The sequence below is a fragment of the Ascaphus truei genome, chromosome 9 (genome assembly GCF_040206685.1).
Source record: "Ascaphus truei isolate aAscTru1 chromosome 9, aAscTru1.hap1, whole genome shotgun sequence".
Taxonomy (NCBI): Eukaryota; Metazoa; Chordata; class Amphibia; order Anura; family Ascaphidae; genus Ascaphus; species Ascaphus truei.
Window position 1 is genome coordinate 18304368 of NC_134491.1, and position 14592 is coordinate 18318959.

General features: G+C 47.5%; 1 protein-coding gene across 7 annotated transcripts in view; it reads left to right on the forward strand.

Annotated features, from left to right (window-relative positions):
* The window catches only part of PLEKHH1 (pleckstrin homology, MyTH4 and FERM domain containing H1), a 106376-nt gene that overhangs the window by 58529 nt on the left and 33255 nt on the right, over nt 1-14592 (forward strand). For all 7 annotated transcript variants that reach the window (XM_075613505.1, XM_075613507.1, XM_075613506.1 and 4 more), the window contains 6 exons: nt 974-1052; nt 2606-2697; nt 10128-10278; nt 10992-11128; nt 12603-12713; nt 13876-13962. In XM_075613505.1, coding sequence (XP_075469620.1) covers nt 974-1052; nt 2606-2697; nt 10128-10278; nt 10992-11128; nt 12603-12713; nt 13876-13962 — 657 coding nt within the window. The remainder of the gene's footprint in view (nt 1-973; nt 1053-2605; nt 2698-10127; nt 10279-10991; nt 11129-12602; nt 12714-13875; nt 13963-14592) is intronic.

A 14592-nucleotide genomic window follows, 5' to 3' on the forward strand; every position in this document is an offset into this window, starting at 1 on the left:
AATGTTTTAATATATATAAAAATACAGTGCTTGAATTATAGAAAAGGTATTACAAAATAAACATACAATTACAATATAAGGCAGAACAGCTTCTTAAAATAAAAGGGGTAAAACAGAAAATCCTATACAGTACGTTACCACATGCTATGGATTTTCCCAGAGAGGCCCTGGTTCAGAAGATGAGGTCTGCCATGCTATCCAAGCATGCCCCTGGTCAGATCTCCTGTTTTACAACCTGGCCCAGACTTAAGTACCATTCTGTCTTAGGGCACCTTCATGAGCCCACCCCTTCTACAACATCCCTTGAAGCTGTTCTCCCCCAACCCTGTCTGTAGACCTTGATTAATTCAATTGACACCTTGAGTGGGCCATCCACACGGACCCCCCTCCCCAAGTAAATCCCTTTGAAATTCAGAGCAGTTCAAAGAAACAGTTCTGACCTGTTTCAGACTCAGCATTTTGTATTTTCCTAAAACTGTAGCTCATTAACCCCTTAAGCCCCAGAGGGATTAAAAATACCCAATATCTCATGACATTATCCTGACACCACCCCAGACCTGGCAGTTTTTATTGAAGTAAAGAGTACAAGTTCCAGACACAAATGTTCACACATCCCAATACTTTTTGCCAAACTGCTCCCATAACCAGCCCACAGACTCCTCACTGAAACAAGCGTGATGCAAGGAGATGCAACATAACATTGGGACTCTTCATGTGCACTTAAGGTTCTAACAATGCCCATTTGGGATGAATGGAATATTACCCCATCATTTACATCACAGTAAACCCTGCATCCACTTGTCTTTTGATTTATCCTCTATGGAAACATTACCATTCAGTGGGACATTTCAGCTCGCATTAAAGCGACAAAGAATGAGCAACTGGAACTACATTATACTGAACTGTGCTCACAGATCCGTCTGGTACATGTTGATGTCCTGTATATTTCCCTGTGTTGATCTGTTCCCCATAGGAGAGCCGTATCTATGCTGTGGCCAAGTCTGGAATGAGGCTGTCCGAAGCCTCTCTTGGAAATGAGCCGCCTTATCCTTGTAAGTATAAAAGAGCAAGAGACACAGCCGGTACGCTCATCGTAGTGCGATATCACCTGGCCTGCATGTACCTAGTGTTGTTGGTCCCAGTGAGAACACAACACATTTAGGGACTTATTCTATATCCGCTGAAGTGACCTTTTTGGGACATTTCCCATTGGCTTCAATTTCGGCAAAAAAGAAACGCTTGTTTTGCTAGGGGCGATCGCGTTTTGTGTTCTGCGTTCCTATGGAGCTCAGGACGCGTTCTGCGCTGATGTCGGATGGAAGGGGGTTGTCTCCTCCTGACAAAGCAATCGCGAGCGCCGGATGGGCCGTGGCACTCTGGCTCCGTGGTCCTTCTGACACTCAAAGGGTTAAGAGTTTACATTTAGGTGACTGATGGGTTTTTTTAAACCCAAATCTGACACCTACAAGTTTTTTTTAAATCATATGTAAAGTTATTCAATAGACACGGTCAGCTCACCCTTGGGAGGGCTGGGATTTCCTCTGGCTGCTCCCTTTTGTCTGATATCACTGTGTGTTCTACAAGAGTTTGCACAGGCAGAGCCCCCATCCTCTCCTTATTTCTACTGACTCACTGATAAGGACAGGGTGGGATAAAGGTAAATAAAACATTTGATTGATAAACACTTTCCCATTCAGAGGCCCCTAAGTAATGTAATTTGTAATGAATTCCAGCGATATAAAAGCAGCTGGCTCTGTGCTCTTAGCATGGTTAGATTTGTTTATGGAAGCCAAGTACATTGTTTAATATTTTTAAAAACAAGGAAAGAAGGATGTTTTCTGGCTGGGTATGTGGGGTGGCACCTTTAATGGAGCAGTAATCTATCTGTGTAACTTGCCTTCCTTGGGGAAAAAAGCATTTGCCCTTAAAGTAACAATATTGCTTACTTGTATTCTCTAAAAATGTTCCTTTACATTAGAATGCACTAATGGGTCAGCTGATCGCTCAGGAAGCAATCACATGCTGTGACCAGGCCTGAAGGGAAGGGTCTTCCCTTCCATATTGATTGGGCTATCAGCCCAATTATCCCCTAGAAAACAAGCAGGTGTCCTAATGACGTACCCTACCTTAGGCTTAGGGCAGGAGGAGTGGCCAACCCCTGTCCTCAAGAGCCGCTAGGGTTGCCAGGTGTCCAGTATTGAACTGGACTGTCCTGTATTTGAACATTCTGTCCATAGTGACCTGATTTCCCTGACAGGGCTGTTGCTCGGGGGCTGGGTAGCTTCCTCCATCCTGATTGGCTACATTACCCAGCAGCAGCCAATCAGGAACAGGTGTCAGAAGCCTGAGGGCGGGGCCAAGGAGAGGAGGAACAGCATGGAGCGGAGAGAGTTGTGTGTGTCTCGAGCATGTGTGTGTCTCGAACATATTGCACCTTGCACCATTGTGTCCAGTATTTTTGGAGATGCCACCTGGCAACCCTACTCCAAACATATCCTGTTTTCAGGATATCCCAGCTTCATCACAGGTCATAGGGCATGATCTGTTCCATTTAATCATATGACATGTAATCCGTGTGGTAATTGTTTGTTTGTTTGTGTTGCAGTGCCCAGTGTTGCTTGCAGTGCAGCTTCTAGTCCGTTTACCCATCTTATTTATAAGAATATTACCGCACCAGTCTACTCAACGCTAAAGGGTGTAAGTATAATGCATCTCACACTACGTCTTCTTGCACAAATCCCAGAACGCAACTGCCCCTGTTTTGACCCCTGCAGACCCTCAGGTCTATAGTTATTTTCCCACCATTCTCCGGACATGACCGGGAGGTTAATATGGCCGCCGGGCCGGTCACTGCTGCAGGACTAATTGTAAAGTAGCTATGATGCACAGTGCTCTCGTTATTGATTGGCTGGAGATTATCTGATGGCCATTTAGGGAATTACTGAGAAAGCAGAGGGTGTCCTTGAGATGACGTTAAATAATTGTTGCTGTAACTATTGCCTCCCCATACTGTACTGCAGGGTATCCCTGAGATAAGGCTGTAACTATTGCCTCCCCATACTGCACTGCAGGGTGTCCCTGAGATAAGGCTGTAACTATTGCCTCCCCATACTGTACAGCAGGGTGTCCCTGAGATAAGGCTGTAACTATTGCCTCCCCATACTGTACTGCAGGGTGTCCCTGAGATAAGGCTGTAACTATTGCCTCCCCATACTGTACAGCAGTGTCCCTGAGATAAGGCTGTAACTATTGCCTCCCCATACTGTACTGCAGGGTGTCCCTGAGATAAGGCTGTAACTATTGCCTCCCCATACTGTACTGCAGGGTGTCCCTGAGATAAGGCTGTAACTATTGCCTCCCCATACTGTACTGCAGGGTGTCCGTGAGATAAGGCTGTAACTATTGCCTCCCCATACTGCACTGCAGGGTGTCCCTGAGATAAGGCTGTAACTATTGCCTCCCCATACTGTACTGCAGGGTGTCCCTGCGACAAGGCTGTAACTATTGCCTCCTCATACTGTACTGCAGGGTGTCCCTGAGATAAGGCTGTAACTATTGCCTCCCCATACTGTACTGCAGGGTGTCCCTGAGATAAGGCTGTAACTATTGCCTCCCCATACTGTACTGCAGGGTGTCCCTGAGATAAGGCTGTAACTATTGCCTCCCCATACTGCACTGCAGGGTGTCCCTGAGATAAGGCTGTAACTATTGCCTCCCCATACTGCACTGCAGGGTGTCCCTGAGATAAGGCTGTAACTATTGCCTCCCCATACTGTACTGCAGGGTGTCCCTGAGATAAGGCTGTAACTATTGCCTCCCCATACTGTACTGCAGGGTGTCCCTGAGATAAGGCTGTAACTATTGCCTCCCCATACTGTACAGCAGTGTCCCTGAGATAAGGCTGTAACTATTGCCTCCCCATACTGTACTGCAGGGTGTCCCTGAGATAAGGCTGTAACTATTGCCTCCCCATACTGCACTGCAGGATGTCCCTGAGATAAGGCTGTAACTATTGCCTCCCCATACTGTACAGCAGGGTGTCCCTGAGATAAGACTGTAACTATTGCCTCCCCATACTGTACAGCAGGGTGTCCCTGAGATAAGGCTGTAACTATTGCCTCCCCATACTGTACTGCAGGGTGTCCCTGAGATAAGGCTGTAACTATTGCCTCCCCATACTGTACAGCAGGGTGTCCCTGAGATAAGACTGTAACTATTGCCTCCCCATACTGTACAGCAGGGTGTCCATGAGATAAGGCTGTAACTATTGCCTCCCCATACTGTACTGCAGGGTGTCCCTGAGATAAGGCTGTAACTATTGCCTCCCCATACTGTACTGCAGGGTGTCCCTGAGATAAGGCTGTAACTATTGCCTCCCCATACTGCACTGCAGGGTGTCCATGAGATAAGGCTGTAACTATTGCCTCCCCATACTGTACTGCAGGGTGTCCCTGAGATAAGGCTGTAACTATTGCCTCCCCGTACTGTACTGCAGGGTGTCCCTGAGATAAGGCTGTAACTATTGCCTCCCCGTACTATACTGCAGGGTGTCCCTGAGATAAGGCTGTAACTATTGCCTCCCCAAACTGTACTGCAGGGTGTCCCTGAGATAAGGCTGTAACTATTGCCTCCCCATACTGTACAGCAGTGTCCCTGAGATAAGGCTGTAACTATTGCCTCCCCATACTGTACAGCAGTGTCCCTGAGATAAGACTGTAACTATTGCCTCCCCATACTGTACAGCAGGGTGTCCATGAGATAAGGCTGTAACTATTGCCTCCCCATACTGTACTGCAGGGTGTCCCTGAGATAAGGCTGTAACTATTGCCTCCCCATACTGTACTGCAGGGTGTCCCTGAGATAAGGCTGTAACTATTGCCTCCCCATACTGCACTGCAGGGTGTCCATGAGATAAGGCTGTAACTATTGCCTCCCCGTACTATACTGCAGGGTGTCCCTGAGATAAGGCTGTAACTATTGCCTCCCCAAACTGTACTGCAGGGTGTCCCTGAGATAAGGCTGTAACTATTGCCTCCCCATACTGTACAGCAGTGTCCCTGAGATAAGGCTGTAACTATTGCCTCCCCATACTGTACAGCAGTGTCCCTGAGATAAGGCTGTAACTATTGCCTCCCCATACTGTACTGCAGGGTGTCCCTGAGATAAGGCTGTAACTATTGCCTCCCCGTACTGTACTGCAGGGTGTCCCTGAGATAAGGCTGTAACTATTGCCTCCCCATACTGTACTGCAGGGTGTCCGTGAGATAAGGCTGTAACTATTGCCTCCCCATACTGCACTGCAGGGTGTCCCTGAGATAAGGCTGTAACTATTGCCTCCCCATACTGTACTGCAGGGTGTCCGTGAGATAAGGCTGTAACTATTGCCTCCCCATACTGCACTGCAGGGTGTCCCTGAGATAAGGCTGTAACTATTGCCTCCCCATACTGTACTGCAGGGTGTCCCTGCGACAAGGCTGTAACTATTGCCTCCTCATACTGTACTGCAGGGTGTCCCTGAGATAAGGCTGTAACTATTGCCTCCCCATACTGTACTGCAGGGTGTCCCTGAAATAAGGCTGTAACTATTGCCTCCCCATACTGTACTGCAGGGTGTCCCTGAGATAAGGCTGTAACTATTGCCTCCCCATACTGTACTGCAGGGTGTCCCTGAGATAAGGCTGTAACTATTGCCTCCCCATACTGTACAGCAGTGTCCCTGAGATAAGGCTGTAACTATTGCCTCCCCATACTGTACAGCAGGGTGTCCCTGAGATAAGGCTGTAACTATTGCCTCCCCATACTGTACTGCAGGGTGTCCCTGAGATAAGGCTGTAACTATTGCCTCCCCATACTGTACAGCAGGGTGTCCCTGAGATAAGACTGTAACTATTGCCTCCCCATACTGTACAGCAGGGTGTCCATGAGATAAGGCTGTAACTATTGCCTCCCCATACTGTACTGCAGGGTGTCCCTGAGATAAGGCTGTAACTATTGCCTCCCCATACTGCACTGCAGGGTGTCCATGAGATAAGGCTGTAACTATTGCCTCCCCATACTGTACTGCAGGGTGTCCCTGAGATAAGGCTGTAACTATTGCCTCCCCGTACTGTACTGCAGGGTGTCCCTGAGATAAGGCTGTAACTATTGCCTCCCCGTACTGTACTGCAGGGTGTCCCTGAGATAAGGCTGTAACTATTGCCTCCCCGTACTATACTGCAGGGTGTCCCTGAGATAAGGCTGTAACTATTGCCTCCCCATACTGTACTGCAGGGTGTCCCTGAGATAAGGCTGTAACTATTGCCTCCCCATACTGTACAGCAGTGTCCCTGAGATAAGGCTGTAACTATTGCCTCCCCATACTGTACTGCAGGGTGTCCCTGAGATAAGGCTGTAACTATTGCCTCCCCATACTGCACTGCAGGATGTCCCTGAGATAAGGCTGTAACTATTGCCTCCCCATACTGCACTGCAGGATGTCCCTGAGATAAGGCTGTAACTATTGCCTCCCCATACTGCACTGCAGGGTGTCCATGAGATAAGGCTGTAACTATTGCCTCCCCATACTGTACAGCAGGGTGTCCCTGAGATAAGGCTGTAACTATTGCCTCCCCATACTGTACTGCAGGGTGTCCCTGAGATAAGGCTGTAACTATTGCCTCCCCATACTGTACAGCAGTGTCCCTGAGATAAGGCTGTAACTATTGCCTCCCCATACTGTACTGCAGGGTGTCCCTGAGATAAGGCTGTAACTATTGCCTCCCCATACTGCACTGCAGGATGTCCCTGAGATAAGGCTGTAACTATTGCCTCCCCATACTGCACTGCAGGATGTCCCTGAGATAAGGCTGTAACTATTGCCTCCCCATACTGCACTGCAGGGTGTCCATGAGATAAGGCTGTAACTATTGCCTCCCCATACTGTACAGCAGGGTGTCCCTGAGATAAGGCTGTAACTATTGCCTCCCCATACTGTACTGCAGGGTGTCCCTGAGATAAGGCTGTAACTATTGCCTCCCCATACTGCACTGCAGGATGTCCCTGAGATAAGGCTGTAACTATTGCCTCCCCATACTGCACTGCAGGATGTCCCTGAGATAAGGCTGTAACTATTGCCTCCCCATACTGCACTGCAGGGTGTCCATGAGATAAGGCTGTAACTATTGCCTCCCCATACTGTACAGCAGGGTGTCCCTGAGATAAGGCTGTAACTATTGCCTCCCCATACTGTACTGCAGGGTGTCCCTGAGATAAGGCTGTAACTATTGCCTCCCCATACTGTACAGCAGGGTGTCCCTGAGATAAGACTGTAACTATTGCCTCCCCATACTGTACAGCAGGGTGTCCATGAGATAAGGCTGTAACTATTGCCTCCCCATACTGTACTGCAGGGTGTCCCTGAGATAAGGCTGTAACTATTGCCTCCCCATACTGCACTGCAGGGTGTCCATGAGATAAGGCTGTAACTATTGCCTCCCCATACTGTACTGCAGGGTGTCCCTGAGATAAGGCTGTAACTATTGCCTCCCCGTACTGTACTGCAGGGTGTCCCTGAGATAAGGCTGTAACTATTGCCTCCCCGTACTGTACTGCAGGGTGTCCCTGAGATAAGGCTGTAACTATTGCCTCCCAATACTGTACTGCAGGGTGTCCCTGAGATAAGGCTGTAACTATTGCCTCCCCGTACTGTACTGCAGGGTGTCCCTGAGATAAGGCTGTAACTATTGCCTCCCCATACTGCACTGCAGGATGTCCCTGAGATAAGGCTGTAACTATTGCCTCCCCATACTGCACTGCAGGGTGTCCATGAGATAAGGCTGTAACTATTGCCTCCCCGTACTATACTGCAGGGTGTCCCTGAGATAAGGCTGTAACTATTGCCTCCCCATACTGTACTGCAGGGTGTCCCTGAGATAAGGCTGTAACTATTGCCTCCCCATACTGTACAGCAGTGTCCCTGAGATAAGGCTGTAACTATTGCCTCCCCATACTGTACTGCAGGGTGTCCCTGAGATAAGGCTGTAACTATTGCCTCCCCATACTGCACTGCAGGATGTCCCTGAGATAAGGCTGTAACTATTGCCTCCCCATACTGCACTGCAGGATGTCCCTGAGATAAGGCTGTAACTATTGCCTCCCCATACTGCACTGCAGGGTGTCCATGAGATAAGGCTGTAACTATTGCCTCCCCATACTGTACTGCAGGGTGTCCCTGAGATAAGACTGTAACTATTGCCTCCCCATACTGCACTGCAGGGTGTCCCTGAGATAAGGCTGTAACTATTGCCTCCCAATACTGTACTGCAGGGTGTCCCTGAGATAAGGCTGTAACTATTGCCTCCCCATACTGCACTGCAGGGTGTCCCTGAGATAAGGCTATAACTATTGCCTCCCCATACTGTACTGCAGGATGTCCCTGAGATAAGGCTGTAAATATTGCCTCCCAATACTGTACTGCAGGGTGTCCCTGAGATAAGGCTGTAACTATTGCCTCCCCATACTGCACTGCAGGGTGTCCCTGAGATAAGGCTATAACTATTGCCTCCCAATACTGTACTGCAGGGTGTCCCTGAGATAAGGCTGTAACTATTGCCTCCCCGTACTGTACTGCAGGGTGTCCCTGAGATAAGGCTGTAACTATTGCCTCCCCGTACTGTACTGCAGGGTGTCCCTGAGATAAGACTGTAACTATTGCCTCCCCATACTGCACTGCAGGGTGTCCCGGAGATAAGACTGCATGAATACTGACTAGAGTGGGATCAATGCTTCTTCCTGCCACATTTCTTTATTTGAAGGTGCAGTGCTGGGTACTTCTCTGTCTGTAGCCAGATTTCCTTGTGCTTTTTAAATGTGATATTTCCTTTTATTTTTATGATGTTACAATCCTCCAGAGATAATGTATCAGCCTCCATAACCATAGACTTTTGACTGAAATTGGGATGGCGGCCATTTTCCCCATTGAAGTCATTGGGATGAAGCTAGAGGGATATCTGCTTATTTTAGCATGATGATTGAAAAGAAAAAAAAGAACAGGATGACAGAGTAAAGCAGGGGTGGCCAACTCCAGTCCTCAAGGGCCATCAACAGGTCAGGTTTTAAGGATATCCCTGCTTCAGCACAGGTGGTGTAGTCTTCGACTGAGTCACTGATTGAGCCACCTGTGCTGAAGCAGGAATATCCTTAAAACCTGACCTGTTGGTGGCCCTTGAGGACGGGAGTTGGCCACCCCTGGAGTAAAGGATCTCGACATGTTCAGCTTGGAGGATAGAAGGGAGAAGGGGGGATATGTTAGAAACTCATAAACAAAGAGTATCTCTTCAATATAATGGTCAAGTGGTTAGTATTTATTCATCCAGCGCATCAGTCCAACACAGCAGACCTTTCTCAAGGTTGGACCTAAAGAAATACTAACCACGTGACCACTGTTTTGGAGCGCTACTCTTTTTCGCTTGATTTCTATGGGATTTCACCATTGCGTTCCACCCCCCGCGAGTATCTTTCATCTTTGAGTGCGCGTGTACGTCTATATATTTTAGAAAACTCCTATATATCATACATCTTCTGGGTATCAATAAGGGACAAGAAGTAATATAAGAAGTATATTTCAGAGAAAGAGAAGAGCTAGAACACAGGGTCATTCTTCTGATCCTGGAGGGTGGGAGGCTTAAGGGACATGTGGCACAGGGGACGTGTGAGGACATGTGGTACAGGGGACGTGTGAGGACATGTGGCACAGGGGACGTGTGAGGACATGTGGCACAGGGGACGTGTGAGGACATGTGGCACAGGGGACGTGTGAGGACATGTGGCACAGGGGACGTGTGAGGACATGTGGCTTTTCTTCATGGAAAGGGAGGTGGAGTCATTACAAAGCCGCCCAGCAGAGATGGTAGAGGTTAATGGAGTAATGGAATTACGTAGCAGGACAGACATAAGACTATCCTAAAGCTGAGCTAATGGAAATGGTTCTAAGGCTTTACAGCAGATAGGCAATGGGTAGACTGGATGAGCCAAGTTCTTATCTGCCGTCACGGTCTGTCTCTGCATGTCCCTGTGGCACTGCACACATGGTTGACGCCGTGTACATAGAAATACAATACAAAGTAACAGTGCTGGGAATTACCTTTCAGAAAGCCACACAGATAAGTAGCATCCCTTTCCTCGATGAGTCTTCAGGGTCAGAGGATGACAACACCTCCCACGCCAGCTTCCGAGCTTCCACCGCTGGGTCAGAGACAAAGAAGAACAGTGTGTCGGGAAGCCCAAGAGCAGTGAAAAGAGGTGAGACACTCACACATCGATATATATGACATGTATTTACTGTGTTTAATGGGGCAAGTGTACTAATGGCAGTGCCATGTTTATAGGTCACACCTGGGTGATTATCGCCTTTTTAGCCAAATCTGCCACCTATAAGTATATTTAAATCCTTCTTTTAAATTAGTTTGTAAACACGATGAGCTGAGACTTGGAAGGGGGTGAGTACTTTTGGCTGCTCCCTTCTGTCTGATGTCACTGTGTATTTAACAAGAGTTTGCACAGGCAGAGCCCCCTCTCCCTTTATCACACTGATAAGGACAGGGGGGATACGGGTAAATAAAGCACTTGGTTGGCAAACACTTCCCCATTCAGAGGTCCCTAAACAATGCCATGTGTAATTCAACTTTAAAGAAACCAAACCAGCCAAGTCTTTACTTGTAGCGTGGTTAGTTTAGCTCAAGGAAACCAGCTGGTTTGTTACACTGCTTACAAAAGGTTGCTTTTTGGGACTGCACCTTTCAATATTGGGGTTGGTTCATTTAAATGGCAGATCTTTTTAGTAGAACAAGGTTGAGAAACACAGATTTAAACATTTAAAAACATCTCTGTGCTTAAAGAAGTGAGTTAAATTCCTAACATTTGGATGTATCCCCCATGAGTTACAGTACGGATGATCTGTCTCCCGTTGAGTATTTACAGATGGAATAAATCAATATGTTGGGTTTTTTCTGCAGGCGTCTCCATGTCTTCTATGAGCTCAGAGAATGACTACGCCATTCCCCCTGACGCCTATTCTTTAGACAGCGATTATTCCGAGCCAGAACACAAGCTCTTACGAACCTCTTCCTACTCCACAGAAGGAATATGCACTGTAAGTTATCTTTCTATAGCAGCTGCTGGCCTCTTTATATAGGCATCTGCATATAGGTATTGTACAGTATGTCTTTATTTATATAGCGCCATTAATGTACATAGCGCTTCACAATAGTAAAAATGTTACTTATTTTATTCCTATGGAAAAAAAAAATATGTTTCTATATTCTTTGGGTCTGCGTAGTTGTCACCTGCCCCTGGCAATTCCTGCTATTCCATTTCGGCTAATGATACCAACATTGGCAACGTCTGGATTAACAATTTTGCTCTGTGAACAGGAGTTTACAAACGGTTTTTATCTCAAAAGAGATTAGGTAAAGATCGTATAATCTTGCAAAGCATTTGGTTACTGTGAAGACTTTGAGGCATAGAGTCACTGAGTGAATAGATCCGCTGCCAGCTTCACATTTCACTGTCAATAACCAACCTCATGTTGATGAGACCAAAAGGTCAAAACGGCTGTCTGTGAGCAGGGTTACTGGCTATGCACTTCTTTAACCCAGGCTGTGCTGAAAACGCTGTATAATGCGGCAGCTTTACGTTTATAGGGGTCCAAGTCATAATGGATAAGAAGCAAAAGGTGACACACACTGAGTGCTCATTTGCATGTCATTACCCAGAATCCTTTGCAGCAGTGGAAACATTGTATGCTGAGAGATAACAGCAGGGTTGCAGGACACATGTGAATGCGCTCACAAGTGTTTTTTTCATTTACTGTTAATGAGTGCTTTGCTAATTTGCCCTGATTTCATTGATATACCTCCAAACCGTTAAAACTGTCCTCCATGCGGTGAGGTTCCTGTGAGCAGAATGTGAACACCTCGTAAAAAGAAACAAGCACCGTTAAATTAACAGTTTTACTTCTATGTATCTTGCAAAATATGAATGTTTTACTTTTCTCTGGAAACCCTAAATTCAAGCATACGAGCCAGTCCTGTTTATCTGTTTGCACAGGATTGAAGCCGGGTGTTTCTGGAGCTGAGCCCCATTACTTTCAGCTCCAGGGACCCCCTGCTTCCGAAGATACTTTCCCCCAGATGGGGGCCGGTAGCCGCTCCGGCTGGGTAGCAGGGTTCAACATTATGGCCGCTTATCAAAGCTCTTATGTCTTGCGGGCCAATAGAAAGCTGTGACGTCATCCACCGCAGCTTCTTATTGGCCCACCTGACCGGATGCAGGAACTCGCAGAGAGATACCGGCTCCCCCTGCGGAGGTCAGTATCTTTGGAAGCAGGGCGTCCCTGGAGATGAAATGAATGGGGTCCAGCTCCGGACACCACCTGCTTGAATCCTGCGTAAGAAAAGAAAGGAGATTGGATAGCCTCTGCAAACATGCCACTGTCCTTCAGTTCTACGAGTGAGGGCCCCTAGAAAGGACTTTCTCCTTTCAGAGTTATCCATACCAGGTCCTGCTCTGCTCCCGTTTGTGTTTGTACATATAGTAGAGATGAGAATCTCCTGTCTTTCATCTAGGAACCCCTTGAAAAGTCGGGCTACTTGCTGAAGATGGGGAGTCACGTGAAGATTTGGAAGAGAAGGTGGTTTGTTCTAAGGAATGGAGAGATCATGTATTACAAATCCCCGGTAAGTTTATTACACTACGCGCGACATTGATCTGTACAGGTGTTGACATCTCCGTTGACCGCTTTGCCGGGGCACAGAACTTCCGTCTTCACCTTGGACACGGGTTGTTGAGGGGACAGGGGAACGTTGGTCGGGCCCAACACATTGTTGAGTAGGAGCGGGGCCCTTCATTCCACTCAGCGAGCTAGATAGATGCCCTCAGGCGGCTGATAGCGGAAGTACGGCCCGACTTGTAAACCTTTGTACAAATAAAATGGATAGGAAGCTAAAAGTGACACGCCCCCTGCTAATTTGCCTGTCATTACCCAGAATCCTTATCTGCAGCTTAACCACTGTATGGCATGAAAGAATGGGGGGATTGAAGACATCCGGGTATACTCATGGGCTTTGCATCTTTGTTAAACATTAGCTCCAAAGGATTTCTAAAATGTCCTTAAATGAAGCACATACCACTACATTTTTAAGGACTTGTACCACGGTTTGTCATGTTTGCTCAAATCACCCGCATTTTCTTTCCATGTCCTTGTCATGTTCAATGTCAAGGAGCTCCAGTGTTCCAATAATACCCTTAGGTGCTGGATGAATGTCACAAATTGTTCATGTAATAAGAGGCAGATGCCTTATGGGTGCCGTCCCTGTGGGTTTCCAAAAATAACCCAACGTTCTGAAAACTACTTAACAATGTAATTGTCTTCCTTAAAGAAACGGAATGGAATCTGGACCTCTGAGTGGGGGTGCGCTTGTCAATCAAGCGGTTACTCAAATTCTAGCCCAGGGGTAGCCAACTCTAGGCCTGAAGGACCACCAACAGGTCAGGTGTTAAGGATATCACTGCTTCAGCACAGGCGTCTCAATCAGTGGCTCAATCAAAGACTGAGTCACTGATTGAGCCGCCTGTGCTGAAGCAGGGATATCCTTGATACCTGGTCTGTTGGTGGCCATTGAGGACTGGAGTCGGCCACCCCTGGGCTAGCCCACCCTGTCCATACAGGAGAGGTCATAAAGATTTCAAGAGGAGGAGATGGGGATAATTTGCCTGTGCTAACTCTTGTTCAGCACATAGTGCTATCAGAAAAAAAGGGAGCAGCCAGAGGAAATGAAACCCCACCAAAGTCTCAGCTCGCAATAACGATATATTATAGGTGTTTTTTTTGCTTTGCAGAGTGATGTCATTAAAAAGCCCCAAGGTCAGATTGAGCTGAATTCCTCCTGTCGGATTGTCCGTGGAGAAGGATCCCAAACGTTCCAGGTGAGAGGCTTTGAATATCCTCCTAACAGTTTTATTTCGCCAGAGTGACTTCTAGGAATTTAGGCACCAACTCGAGATGCGCCAAACTGGCGAGTATTGGACACTGTGAAACATTTAGTGAAATTGTCGCTCACGGTCTCCGTCTCTCAGCTCACTTCCGCTAAATTCGTCGCCGATTTCAACAAGAAAAGGACAGGAAACCGGTTTGTGAAAATGCCAACCATTTAGCGAACGGAAAAATAGAAATAGAGTGTGATCGCAGATTACAAATTACTTGGGCCTCCAATCTGACCACTTTCCCATCTGCTGTAGACCCTCAGACCCTATTAGGCGTGTGTGTGTGTGTGTGTGTGTGTGTGTGTGTGTGTTTGTGTGTGTGTGTGCGCGCGTGAAGTGCTAGGTGTCATGCATTAAGCAGGGGTACGCAAACTTTTCTGTTCACTCGCCCCTGTCTGCTCTCCCCCCCTGCTCGCGCTCCTCCCCCTCCGCACCTGCTCTCTGGCTTCATGCCTTGGGGTTGCGTCGCCGAAGAGCCGGCCGAAAGCAGGTAAGAGAAATTAATTTAATTTAAATGCCTTGGGGAAGAGCGTGGGGCCTCTGTAACCGCTGCACCCTTCCGAGTATTGGTGT